This window comes from Mus caroli, chromosome 11 (genome assembly GCF_900094665.2).
Source record: "Mus caroli chromosome 11, CAROLI_EIJ_v1.1, whole genome shotgun sequence".
Taxonomy (NCBI): Eukaryota; Metazoa; Chordata; class Mammalia; order Rodentia; family Muridae; genus Mus; species Mus caroli.
The window spans coordinates 102,165,344-102,178,609 of NC_034580.1; the positions used below are offsets into that span (position 1 = coordinate 102,165,344).

Below are 13,266 nucleotides of genomic sequence, written 5' to 3' on the forward strand. Positions count from 1 at the left end.
AGACAGAGAGAGAGAGACAGACAGACAGAGAGAGAGAGAGAGTCTCAGCCAAGATCCAGTTTCCTACAGGCTTTGACCTTGAGTAATGGGGTTGTCTCTTGTCTCCACAGTTGATTGTAAATGATAAAAGCCAGAATCTCCGTAGACTGCAGGCACAGAGGAATGAGCTGAATGCAAAAGGTGAGAGGGGAGAAGACAGAAAATTCAATGTTGGTTTGAGGCAGGGTTTAGGTGTCCCCATCTTTGTGCAGCGCTCAGTCTCCTCTCAGTCGACAGTGATGCTCTCACTGTTCTCTGTGGCTGTTTCCCGTCCTCTTCAAAGCCCTGCCAGAAGCCCCTTTCAAGTCTTAAGTTCTTTCTTCCCTTCCAAGTATTAAAAAATGGTCCTTAGGTGGCTGATGTTTCTTTAATGGTTTGGGGGGGTTGTTTTTAGTTCGCCTGTTGCGGGAGGAGCTGCAGCTGTTGCAGGAACAGGGCTCCTACGTTGGAGAAGTCGTGAGGGCCATGGATAAGAAAAAAGTGTTGGTCAAGGTAAAAGCAGCATGCCACTGCGGCCAGGCTCCTAGCGCTCCCTCCCTGTCGTGTTGCCCCCAAGCTTCCCTGTGGGAATCCTGGTTGGGGTGGCTATGCTGACTACCGAGGGAGAGCATAACCCCTTATTATCTCCTCAGGTCCATCCTGAGGGCAAATTTGTTGTTGATGTGGACAAGAACATTGATATCAATGATGTGACGCCCAATTGTCGGGTCGCTCTAAGAAATGACAGCTACACTCTGCATAAGATCTTACCTAACAAGGTGGACCCTTTGGTGTCACTAATGATGGTGGAGAAGGTGCCAGATTCAACCTACGAGATGATTGGCGGCCTGGACAAGCAGATCAAGGAGATAAAAGAAGTGATCGAGCTGCCCGTGAAGCACCCCGAGCTCTTTGAAGCACTGGGCATCGCACAGCCAAAGGTACCATCAGTCTTAGCCTCCCGCTGACCGCAGCCAGCAACAAGGTTTCCAGAGCAGTAGTTTGAACACACAGTCCAGGAGAGGTATCTCCCTCACCTCAAGCAAGGACCCACACAAAGCCCTTACGTGTACACGTTCTGTGAGAGAGTTGCCCTTTCCCCTAAGTGGAATGTATACTCTCCCTCTAGGGAGTCCTGCTCTACGGACCCCCAGGCACTGGGAAGACATTGTTGGCCCGCGCTGTGGCTCATCATACAGACTGTACCTTTATTCGTGTCTCTGGCTCTGAACTGGTACAGAAATTCATCGGGGAAGGTAACTGGCTAAGGCTGTGAGGAGTGAGTGGAAGGGTAGACGGTGGGGTGCACATAGCTCTAATGCCGGGTTGGCCTTTGCACAGGGGCAAGAATGGTGAGGGAGCTGTTTGTCATGGCCCGAGAACATGCTCCATCCATCATCTTCATGGACGAGATTGACTCTATTGGCTCCTCACGGCTGGAGGGGGGCTCTGGAGGCGACAGTGAGGTACAGCGCACGATGCTGGAACTGCTCAATCAGCTGGATGGCTTTGAGGCCACCAAGAATATCAAGGTGAGATGGTATGAGCCTAGACAGGCCAGCGGAAGGTGTGAGGCAGGCCTGAGCTGTGTAGCTGACCCCACTCCTCCTCTTCCCAGGTTATCATGGCTACCAATAGGATTGACATCCTGGACTCTGCCCTGCTTCGTCCTGGGAGGATTGACAGAAAAATTGAATTCCCACCCCCCAACGAGGAGGTCTGTGCTGGAGGTGCCTGGAGGAGCTCTGGCTATGGAGACAGTGCAGGGCTTAGGGCTTTCTTCTCTTATCCCTAGGCCCGGCTGGACATTTTGAAAATCCACTCTCGGAAAATGAACTTGACCAGGGGGATCAACCTGAGGAAAATTGCTGAGTTGATGCCGGGAGCTTCAGGGGCTGAAGTGAAGGTAACTGGAGGCTTCAGGGGAGCAGGCAATAGCAGGAAGCCTTAAGAGCCAACTCAGTGCTAAGGGGCTCCAGCAGCAGGGTCTCAGCTTCTCTGTCCACCTAGGGTGTGTGCACAGAAGCTGGCATGTACGCCCTGAGGGAACGGCGTGTCCACGTTACTCAGGAGGACTTTGAGATGGCAGTAGCTAAGGTATGTGCCTCCACTTGTCTGTCTTTGCTGTGGTGGCTCTGGAGCAGGGGTCACGCTTGTGTTCACAGTTCATGAATCCCTGCTCACCCGTGTATATGCGTTCTCTCTCCCTCTCCAGGTCATGCAAAAGGATAGTGAGAAAAACATGTCCATCAAGAAGCTATGGAAGTGAGGCTGTGTCCTTTGTGTGCTCCCCCTCCCCCTAAATAAAGGTCTGTGCGATGATAAACACTACAACTCCAGTTTGTTAATACGCGGTTGCACTGTTCAATGACCAGGTCTGGGCACCACCAATAAACAAAAAGATTTATTTGGAATTTTCCAAGTTTGCCAAGCCTTAGGCCCATCCTCTTTAAGACCAACTGCAAAAGGTAACAGCAGTCCTCCAGCTTTCCCCTTCCCCTGCAGCACGCACGCGCACACACGCACACACCCCTGCTGTAACTGGGTTAGAGAACTGGCTCATTCCCACCCTCAGGAGATTCCACTCCCCCTACCCAAGCAGCTATGGGTTGGGCAGCCTTGTGGCATCCCAGGAGATGATGGCGGCTGCAGCCGCTTGCATAGATTAAGAAAAGAAAGGAAGGAAGGAGGCACCAAGTGGGCTCCCTGAAAAACCCCATTACCTCTGTACAAAAAGTGGCTCCCACATAGAAAAACCTGCTCCCCAAATAGTGCAAATACCCAAAAAGAAGGACAAACCAGCAGCAAGACTGGGCTTGTAGGAATGGCAAAAAACTTTGGTTAGAAAGGCCAGGAAGAGTCTAGGGCCTTCTCTTCCTTGCCGAGCTCCCCAAAGCCAGCTCTGGCACTGGCCCTAGGGTGGAGCCTGTAAACATGCAAACCCAGCAGCCTTTGGTTTGGAAATGTCTGTTACAAAGTTAAAGCACGGCCTCCAGCAGTCCTACTCGGGCCTGCCTGCCTGCAGGGGGCTGAGGCGGCACATTGCAAACCCAATTAAAGCCAGCGCTAAAAGGTCAGTAATAAGGCTTTGGGAACCAAGCAGTGAGGGATCTAAAACTACATTTATGAAACTAAAGCTGGGGAGTGGAGGGTGACAGGAAACACGCCTCACTCCATCCTACATGTCTGCAGCCCAAGCCAGAACCAAGAGGACGGGCTCTTGCCAGGTTCCAGGGCAGGGGAGGAAGGAAGGAAGCGATCCCTGAGCAGTTAGGTCAGGCGAATTCCCAGCACCTGTTCCAGTTCCTGCCTTCGCTGCTGCACCTAAAGACGACGACAAAGCATTACCTCAGGCTTCAGCTTCTCAAGAAAAGCGGAGGCCAAAATGGCAAAGCCTCACCTTGGCAAAGATGTGCCTCCCCACTGCTTCCTGAGCCCAGGGCTGGTGGTAGAAAGCAGCTCGTCTCTCCTCCTCAGGGTTTCCAATCACATCTGTGATGATCTGTGAAGAACAAGGGGTGAGGTGTGGCATGATTCGATTCCCACCCCTGCCTCGGTCAGAGACATGGGGTAGAAAACCTTTCACCCACTATGTTCCATGGAATACCCTTCAAAAAACAAGTATACCTTGAGGTCTCGGCGTTGGGAACGGAGCCACTCCTGGATGAAGTCCTGAGGCTCGGTGCTAAAGCTGAGCATGAAATCCCTCTGGGTCTTTAGCTGGTTGATGGACTCAATGGTCTCATGGATCTGGAAAAGGGGTGTCTGTGTCAAATGTGCTCCAGCTCTAGGGTCTGAGGTCCTGTCAGTGTGCTGGGTGAAAGGGACAGACCAACTCACCATCGCCCTGGCCCCAAAGGACTCACCTTGACATCAAGAGAGGCAATCTCCTGCTGGTTGGTGGTAGAGGCCAGGAAGTTGCTCATCTGGGCCTTCAGTGGGTCATCAACTTCTACATCAATGTCATAGCAGGCTGTCTTCTTTTGGTCATTAGGATCCACACTGCAGGCAGCACAGAAAAGCATAGAAAAACATGGCTATCTTCATCCCAACCACCAAGTCTAAGTAAGGTTTCAGGGTGAATTCTGTTTTCCAAGAGCCATCTCATTTCTCTTCCTTCTATTTACCTAATGACATGATTAATAACAATGGGGTCTGGATGCTGCAGCAATCCAGCCAGCTTCATGGGAATCTCGGAGAAACGGAGTCGGCCACAACTGAAGATCTGGAAAGAGCATCAAAGGCACGGTGATATGAGCCTGAGGGCCTGGGGAGTTGACTATTCCAGGGCCAGGACACAGCAGTCAAAGAGGACTAAGCACTAGGGTTCCAGAGCAGCTGAGCCAAGGGCTGAGAGGAGAAGAATCAGGTAATTCCAGCTGACCTGGCGGAAGTAACGATTGCAGTTGATGTACTCGCGCTCATGGCCATCCTGCAGCTGGTTGTGTTTGATGTAAAGCCACAGTGCCTGCATGATTGCCGCCCTGGTCTGTGTGTGCACTCCCAGCAACCTCGCCAGGCGGGGGTCCAGTTTATACTGAGGAGGCTGGGAATGGACAGAAGGAGTCAACTAAGATTCTTGTGCGGAAACAGCATCTGAAGGGGTTAGAACCATGGTTCTTAACCTTCCTAACCATACCATAAAATCATTTTCTTACTATATAACTCTAGTTTTGCTACTGTTATGAATTATAAATATCTGTATCCCAATGGTCTTAGATGACCCCTGTAAAATGGTCACTTGACATCCTCCCCCAAAGGGTCATGACCCACAGGTTGAGAACTGCTGAGTTAAGAGGACCCTGCACCCCTTCCCTGCATGAAACCTATGGCCTCATTTGTGAGCCTAGACAACTGTCACCTGATGATCCAGCATGAGCAGAAGAGTGCACTTGACATTAAGATCTCCTGGCCTTTTCACCTGAAAGCCATCTGTTTCCTGCGTGGTGGGCATCCGATGCCACTGTCGGGAAAGAGGACAGCAGAGTTCATCACTAGCAGATAGGTTACAGCACTCTACCAGCACACTGATGGTCTGCTCTGTATCCCCTGGCAGCTTGTCCCCCCCTCCAGGCTCCAGAACCATTCTTACCTCCACCAGATGATTGTCCGGCCCATACAGTTCCTTGTCCAACTCAATCACAAGGCTCTTAAAGAATGATGAGAACTTCCTCTTCTGTTTGCTAGGCTGTGAGTGGAAAAAGCTACATAAGATGGGTGTGCTGCAGCCGGGCGTGGTGGCACACACCTTTAATCCCAGGAGGCAGAGGCAGGCGGATTTCTGAGTTTGAGGCCAGCCTGGTCTACAAAGTGAGTTCCAAGGGCTATACAGAAAAAACCCTGTCTCGAAAAACAAACAAACAAAAGATGGGTGTGCTGCTGAATTTATCAATCAGAAGAAACGATTCAATCATGAAGCTCAAGGTCCAGTCTTGGGCCCTGAAGTAGCATTCAAAATTTGAGCAAAGTGACAGGAAAGGGCACTTCATGAGCCCCACTGCCAACCAATGAGGAAGTGAATCCGATACATCTGACTGCCATCTACAGGAAAACTGTAGTAACTACAGATGTTCACTCTAGACTAGTATAATATATGTGTGGGGCATAGAAACAACCACCCCAAGTCTAACCTCTAACTGGATAGATTAAACCCTTTCCCTAGGCTAGGACTTCTGAAAGAATGCTCACATCTGTCCTCAGTCTAAGCTCACACAGGCCTCCTCCCCTCCCAACTCACATCATCCAGCAGTTTCCCCTCCACTCGAAGCTCCCAGGAGGCCACCTTGTCTGCTGCCGGGGTTCCCCCAGGGGTCCCCGCAGTTCCGGCATTATCTCCATCCGCCTTACTGGGGCTGAATGTATTGGAAATATAGATCCGAAGTTTTCGCTTTTGCTGAAGAGGAAGAACAAGAGGCAGGAGGACTGAGTGAGTAGCCATATGTAGCAAGACACCATTTCAAAGCATGCTATAGGGAGTGTGTGCTCTACTGGTGAGTCCTGTGCTCACACTGTGAGTCCTGCTCGAGCCCAAGCTCATCCCTAGAAACCAAGTCCAGGAAGGAAAACAGTTTGGGAGAACTTGGGGTAGTATTTACCGTCAGAGGCTTCTTGATGGCCTCTTGAATCTCCATCCGCTTGCGAGCGATGGTCTGGTCCAGCTTCCTCTCGAAAGCTAAAAGATCCATGTATGCCTGAGACTCTGGGACAAGCTCCCGGATCTGCAGGTTGAGAAATCCGATGGCTTGTTTCACCAGCTCTAGTTCTACCATCCTCCCCTCCTCCCCACTCCAGGACTCCCACCCTGGTCAGCCAGACCTGGCAGGCCTCCCAACACACTCACTCGCTGAGGTAGAACCTTATCTGCCATCTTTCTCCTCTTTAGCCTAGTAGGAAAACAAACCCATTTAAGAGGTTAACAGTCCAAACTCACCATCTTCAAAACCCTCTCCCAAATGGCCAAGAGCCTCCTTGTGGTCAAGATAGAGAAACTTACCACCCAAGACAAGCTAGGCAAGGTATGAGAAATAGGCTTACCCTCGGCGCTGGGCAGGCATTGGGGGCTGGGCCTGAGGCACAAGCAGGCGTTTTCGGAATGGATCCATCATGGTAGGTGGCATGCCAGGTCGGAGTGGAGCAGCTGTGCCAAATGGGGAACCGGCGGGAGGTCCCACCTGCAAGCCAGCCATGGGCATCCTGCTTCCTGGTGACATGCCAGGACGCTGAGGAAAGTGGAACAGTGGAGGGACACAGGTCAGTGGCGGAGCCCTCCGAGGTCCATAGCCCATACCCTCCATCTCTCTCTCAAATGGGGAGACCAGGAACAAAGGGGAACAGGCGCCTGAGCCCAGCGTGTAAACTACACCTGCCCCGCCCCTGCAACCGCCCTGGCAGCCGTGCCAACAAATGAGGCAGCCAGAGTCCATGGGTGGGAGGGGGAGGAGAGTACCTCTTGCAGAAGGAAGGGCCTGAGGGACTTTCTAGTATTAATCAACACCTTTCCAGCTCCCGTATGCTATGTCCTGCACCCTGGGATCAGCCAGCTTCAAGGTATTTATAGAGTCCTTAGATAGCCCACTAGAGACCCCTTCTTCCTTTCGCCATCCTGAAGGAAAAACATTACTCAGGAGACCAAGGACAATGCATAGCAACCCAGGGGAGTCCAGGAGGCTCTGTGAAGTCTGCTGCCTGGTGGCTGACGGGAAGAAAGGCAGTAGGGATAGCAAGCCCGTTAGGCCACAGCACCCCAGGTGAGCAGGTACAATAGGATGGCTCGGCCATGTCACAACTTGTGGGGATGGCCTCAAGAGAGTACAGACACCATCTGGTCACCACATGGCCCCTATGGCTCCTAACACAACCTGGACCCATTGTCCCCTCCCCCACCCCCCCTCGCCCTCCTTCCTTATTGCCATGCCCCTATCTCTATGTCAAAAGACTTTCAAAAAAAGAAATTATGGTTCTTGGGTGGCCTGTGGGAATGGGAACAGCAAACATCTGGACTCTGCCCATGGTCTCTGCACCACCTGGCAGCCAGGCCGCTGCTGGTTCAACTTAACCCTAGCCATCCCCAGCCGCAGAATGCGACGGTCCTGGGAGGCAAGGATACAGAGTCAGCAGCAGCATCAGTCTAGGTGGCACAAGCAGCCTTGACTTCCCATCCAAGGCCCAGGTTTCTGCCGTTTCCTGGGAGCCCTCCACCTCCCAACTCATCCACATAGCTGCTGCCTGAAAGGCCTGTTTGGCAGCTCTGCCTTGCACACACTGTCCCTGGCAGCTTCACAGGGCTGGCCCCGGGGGCCCAGGTTATGCAATCAATCAGTACAACCAGACAACCGGGCCAGCCTGGGTGGAGATTCACACTGAGTTAAAAGACAGCCCCCCCCCCACCCAACCCCCACACCCAAGCATCCTGGAGATGAGTCCCTGCAATTTCTTTATCCAGCACTAAGGAGTCAGACGCATGACCCAGAGACAAGGGAAAGGGGACGAAAGCAGAGCAGGATGACAATGGCAACTGAGGAGTTAAAAGTGGGAGACCCTGGGACCTTGGGAGTCCTGCCACAGCCTCTCCTCATCAGGAAGAAATTCATCAACGCTGCTGAAAGGCAGAAGACAGCCTGTTTCTCTGCCCTAATAAAGCTAGAGCAAGAGATTATAGAAGGGGGGAGGGGGACAGAAGAAAAACCTCAGGTGGCCACAACCTAAGACCCCCATCATCACTCCAGACTCGAGGTTTTCCTAGAGTAACTGCAGATATAATCTGAAGTGCTCTGCCCCCCCACTCCCAAAGCTCTCCACTGGGGTTCATAAAGCCTGTAGTATGGCTGAGCCCTCCAGGAAATCCCGAGGCAAGGCAGCCCAGGCAGGCCTGGAATAGGCCCCACCCAGACATCTGCTCTAGACTTCTGGGGCTCAGGCTCCAGGCCCCTAGCTCACCCACAGCCTCAGGGGAAGGCTGCTCACAATTCAAGTCCTAGTTTCCTCTTTGTCAAGCTCTACACCTGGGCTTTGACGAGCTGGTAACTCCTACTTAAAAACAAAACAAAGTCAACCACCACAGATTCTCAGCCTCTCTGCCAGCCTGCTCCACCATGGGGATAGGCAGGCCTGCTTACATCCCCAGGACACCAGAATGCAGTAACTTCCACTTGGTCAAGCACCAACCCCACATTCTAGGCTTGATTTTATAACCACCAAGGCAAGGGAAATAGGCTAGGCCTGATTCTGCCATCTCTGGATTAAGAATGTCGGGCTCCTTAGCCGGGCGTGGTGGCGCACGCCTTTAATCCCAGCACTCGGGAGGCAGAGGCAGGCGGATTTCTGAGTTCGAGGCCAGCCTGGTCTACAAAGTGAGTTCCAGGACAGCCAGGGCTACACAGAGAAACCCTGTCTCAAAAAAACAAAACAAACAAACAAACAAAAGAAGCATGCCCTGCTCTCCTCCAAGTCTGTAGCCTGGTCCTTCTGATAGCTGCCTGACCCTAAGAGCCTCATTTGGAGGACATACCCTGACCCTATGAACAGAGGTATTTTAAACTCTGAGCTGAGTGAACCCTGCAATAATGCACACTAGGTTTTGTTAAGCTCTTCAGGGTAACTATACTCCAAAACTAGAAAAACCCTCTAGAGGTCGGTGGGCGATCAATTTACTTCAGCAGCTTCCCAATATGCTCATCTTGAGCACACAAGTCTTTGTTCTTCCTGCTCACCCCAAGAACTCTAACCAGGAGCCCCTCTGTCCTCAGATTCCAAGACTTTCTGGAAGTTGGGCACTTGGACATGGGAAGAAGCAAGCGGGATCTCCTTCAAACTCAACCAATGTTAACTGGGTTCTCCTTCCCTCCTTTCCCCTGCCTTTCCCTGGAGGAGGAGGATGAAGAAGAGGAGGAGGAGGAGAAGGAGAGGAGTGGGGTGGAGGAGGGGGGAAGGAGGAGGAGAGGAGGAGGAGGAAACAGTTGGTATGGGATGCCCAGATTCAAGGCCATCTCCTTCCTCACAACTAGCAGCCGCAGCCATTCGGCTGGCCAGCCTGGCCTCAGCATAGACCCAAGGCTACTCTACAAAATATGCAGGAATCCATCTTCCCATCTTCAACAGGGGCTTTCCCAATAGCATGTTCTCTATCAGCTGCTTTCCAAGGAAATGGGTCTACATAGTGAGTTACAGGACAGCCAGGACTATAGAGAGAGACTTGGAAAACCAACCAACCAGACAGACAGACATCCCCAGTGCCTGTAGGAAGCTTCCAGACCAGCTCTAAACAAGCAGAGCCAAGGGCTGATGCCGAGCCTCATCAGTGATATACTAGGGCCATGAATCTCCAAAGAAAGCCACGTGGGAAAGATAACCCCAGCTAGTATCCTTGGAACCACATCTATCTCTGTTTATACCCAAACTCGTCATTTTCTTTTTAGATAGGAGTTGAAATGAAGGGGGTCACTTATCCCCACCCCGACCCCCAGTTAGGTATCTCCTTAGAAATCTGATTCCTGGGTGGAATATGCATGCACCATGAAGATCTATTTCTGAGACTTCTACCTAGAGACACCAGCAGGGGACAGAGCAAGCTACAGTGCACACCTTCGCACCTCTCTGGCACATAGGTTGAGAGACATATGGCCTTGCCAGGAACCTGAGGGACAAGGAAACAGAGGTTGGGTGTGATAGTGTGTGACTGTAATGCCAGCACTTGAGAGAAAAGAGCTCAAGGTGGGCTTTGGCTACACAGCCAGCCTGGACTATATGAGACCCTGTATCAAAAAGCAAGTAACAAAAGTGACAAGGATGTGGGAGAAGGATGGACACAATCCCCAGGCACTCTGGGAAAGGAGGTGCAGCTCCCTGATACAGCAATCGTCTGCCACGTGCAAAGCCCTGCCTGGATTCCATACTCAGCACCAAAATGCAAAAGCAAAACAAAATTCCCAAACATTCTGGAGCCACTTGAACCAGAGCTCTGGGGAATGAGGAGCGCCACAGGCAGAATCAGGCTGAGTTCCCAATGCACTGACTGACCACGGGATCCTGTCTCTGCTTGTCAATGGCCTTTGATGCTGCAACCTGAGACAGCTTTCTGCCAAGACAGAAGGGTCAGGGCAGTACCCTGTGCAGCCCAAGACCAGCAGGACTCCACAAAGCCTCCCTGCTCCTCCAAACTTTACTGGACACTGGCATCAAGAAGGAAAGCCCCGCACAGAGGATATCTTGAATGGTCTGTTAATGGGATCGGGCCTTCTTCAGACCTGGACACAGCTACTTCTAATCCATCCTGGAGTTATCTGGGCCCAATCTCTTTAGTCTCCCATTTCGTAGGAAGCCTGGCTTCCTTCCTACTCAACTTGAGCAGCTGGGAGCCATCTCAGACATACTAGGGATCTGCCAGTTCCCAACTAGGGGAAAAAAAAAAAAAAAGCCAAGGCAGAGATGCAGTGGGACCGAGGCCAAAGAAAGAGTAACCCTGTTTTCTCACTAACGACCCTCTTCCAAATTTTCCTCATCACATCCCGGGTCACTCCCTCACCAGTATCTACTCCGGGACCTGCCTTACACTTTCAACCTGATTGCCCACAATTCTCTAGATCTCACGAAGCCTCCATCTCTAAGTTACTCAGAGCCAAGAAGCCCCGGGACTCCTCTAACTGCTCAATCCTTCCACCGCAGAGGGTTTTCACCCTTTCCCCAACCCCAAGCCACTAACCAAGGGACTCTGGCCTGCCCGCCACCAGCCCTCGACAGTTCCTCCTGCAGTGTCCCCTGGGCCGCCTGTCCTCACCTGAGGCCCCAGGGAGACCGACCCGGCGCCCTCGCGGCGCCGCTCGCCTGCCTTCCTCACCTGGTACTGCGCCGCGGGGCCAGCGGGGCCCATGGGGCGGAAGGCGGCGGCCCCCGGTACCCCCATGCCTCCAGAAGGCCCCGGGCCCCTGAGCGCCGGGTTGGACAGCATTCCGGGTCCCGCAGGCGGAGGCGGCGCACCAAGGGCCGCGGCAACGGCGCCGCCGCCGGGGCTCAGCGGAGGCAGCGGGAACCCGCCCGCGCCACGGCCCGACATCACTCTGTCCCGTCCCGCGGTGCAGCGATCCGGCCTCCGGTCTCCGTGTTGAGTCCGCTCCGCGAGCTTCGTTCCGCGATCCGGGACTTCCCGATTTTACTACCGGGTTCCGGGATCTTCTATTCCAAGTTCGCAAGTTCTTCGCAGCCCGGCTTTAGGATCCCGCAGCCCCTCTGACTCCGCTCCTGCCAGGGATACTCCAGATCCGGGATGTGCGGCAAGCCCGCAGGCCTCTCCCGGCCTCCGGAGGTTTGATCGCCCGGGTCCAGTTACCCAGAGGCGGTTACGAACTCCCAGCCCCGCCCAACCCAGGCCCTGCAGACCCCGCCCCTGCCCGGCAACCCAATCGAGAATGCCTCTTTAAATCCCGCCCTCGCGAGACCCGCCTCAAACCAGCACCTCCCATAACTGACGGCCTTAGAGCCCCGCCCTTTGGGGAGGCCGCCTTTTCCCGGAGGAGCAGGAGCGGAAACTGCACGCGGAAGCGCGGAGGAGAAAGGCCGGGGGTCAGAGTTCGAAGGTCGCGTAGGGCCGTCCGAACTGTTACGTGTTTGCTGTTTGCTCCGTAGTGCTGCTGCCTCTTCGAAATCCCCGATATGGCCCCTCCAAAACGGTTCCGTCAATTCTGCGTCTTCAAGCCTTAAAAATAAGCGATCCGCGGCAGGAAAGCCGCCAACCACTTTTTAAGAGCCCATCTCCGGGCCGGTGGCGTAAGGCACCCCACATCCAGCACCCCACACCCACCCACCCATCTACCCCCAGAAGCCTGTATTGGTTGCTCTGCGCTTCCGAGGACATGGGCGGCCTCAGACTTGACCCAGCTGAGTGAAAGCTTGGCTTGGCCCAGCTCCGAGTACTTAACTGCACTAACTTTGCCGGTGCCTTACTTTAAGGAAGCCTGGTAATTTACTTCGCAGAAAATGTTTTTAGGTGAAGGGATTTTGCATGCTAAGAGAACTCCAGGTACTGAAATAAGTTTTATCCAGTTTGTATAGGACTTAGTTTTGAAAAGTTGAGAACCAGCCGGGCGTGGTGGCCCACGCCTTTAATCCCAGCACTTGGGAGGCAGAGGCAGGCGGATTTCTGAGTTCAAGGCCAGCCTGGTCTACGAAGTGAATTTTAGGACAGCCAGGACTACACAGAGAAACCCCGTCTCGAAAAACCAAAAGTAAAGAAAAGAAAAGTTGAGAACCTTTTCAGAAACCTCTGGCTTCGGCTATGTTATAGACCTACCCTCTGTTGGTATCTCCTCCCCATGGTATAGGATAGTGCTGCTACTTAACTAGGCACTGAAAATCCTCAGAATCGGGTCAGGGGGTGTAACTCAGGTTATAGCATGCACAAAGCCCTGGCCTTGAACCCCAGACTGCACCAACTACATGGTGGTGCATCCCCAAAATCCCAGCACACAGGAGGAGGCAGGTGGGCCAGAAGTTCAGGATGGTTCTCTGCTACATCACCAGTTGATTCTACAGGAGACCCTATATCAAAAGAAATCTGAGCTTTTTGTTAAAATGTGGTTTATGGTTCAAAGAAATGGGGGCAGGGTGCAAGATTCTGTATTTCTTTTTTGTTTTTTCAAGATAGGGTTTCTTTGTGTATCCCTGGATGTCCTGGAACTAGGTCTGTAGACCAGGCTGGCCAAAGATAACATGGGCTTTTTTGACTAAACTGCTTTTGTTAACTTGTCCAATAAAGAG

The 13,266-nt window shown here is 52.7% G+C and overlaps 2 protein-coding genes across 2 annotated transcripts in view; one reads left to right on the top strand and one right to left on the bottom strand.

The window, feature by feature from the left end:
- The window catches only part of Psmc5 (proteasome 26S subunit, ATPase 5), a 6,959-nt gene extending 4,613 nt beyond the window's left edge, over window positions 1-2,346 (top strand). The window contains exons 3-11 of the mRNA XM_021177868.2: window positions 111-180; window positions 434-531; window positions 672-959; window positions 1,148-1,274; window positions 1,360-1,550; window positions 1,637-1,735; window positions 1,814-1,924; window positions 2,029-2,115; window positions 2,234-2,346. Coding sequence (XP_021033527.1) covers window positions 111-180; window positions 434-531; window positions 672-959; window positions 1,148-1,274; window positions 1,360-1,550; window positions 1,637-1,735; window positions 1,814-1,924; window positions 2,029-2,115; window positions 2,234-2,287 — 1,125 coding nt within the window. The 3' untranslated portion in view covers window positions 2,288-2,346. The remainder of the gene's footprint in view (window positions 1-110; window positions 181-433; window positions 532-671; window positions 960-1,147; window positions 1,275-1,359; window positions 1,551-1,636; window positions 1,736-1,813; window positions 1,925-2,028; window positions 2,116-2,233) is intronic.
- A 57-nt stretch (window positions 2,347-2,403) lies between these two features.
- On the bottom strand, window positions 2,404-11,845 carry Smarcd2 (SWI/SNF related, matrix associated, actin dependent regulator of chromatin, subfamily d, member 2). Its single transcript, XM_021177311.2, has 13 exons — window positions 11,351-11,845; window positions 6,553-6,737; window positions 6,359-6,401; window positions 6,114-6,236; window positions 5,756-5,911; window positions 5,111-5,206; window positions 4,880-4,981; window positions 4,403-4,564; window positions 4,146-4,243; window positions 3,885-4,020; window positions 3,646-3,768; window positions 3,419-3,520; window positions 2,404-3,342 (listed from the first exon to the last, which is right to left on the bottom strand). The coding sequence occupies exons 1-13, from the start codon at window positions 11,564-11,566 to the stop codon at window positions 3,289-3,291; spliced, it is 1,596 nt and encodes a 531-aa protein (XP_021032970.1). The 5' UTR covers window positions 11,567-11,845; the 3' UTR covers window positions 2,404-3,288.
- Window positions 11,846-13,266: the final 1,421 nt, after the last annotated feature.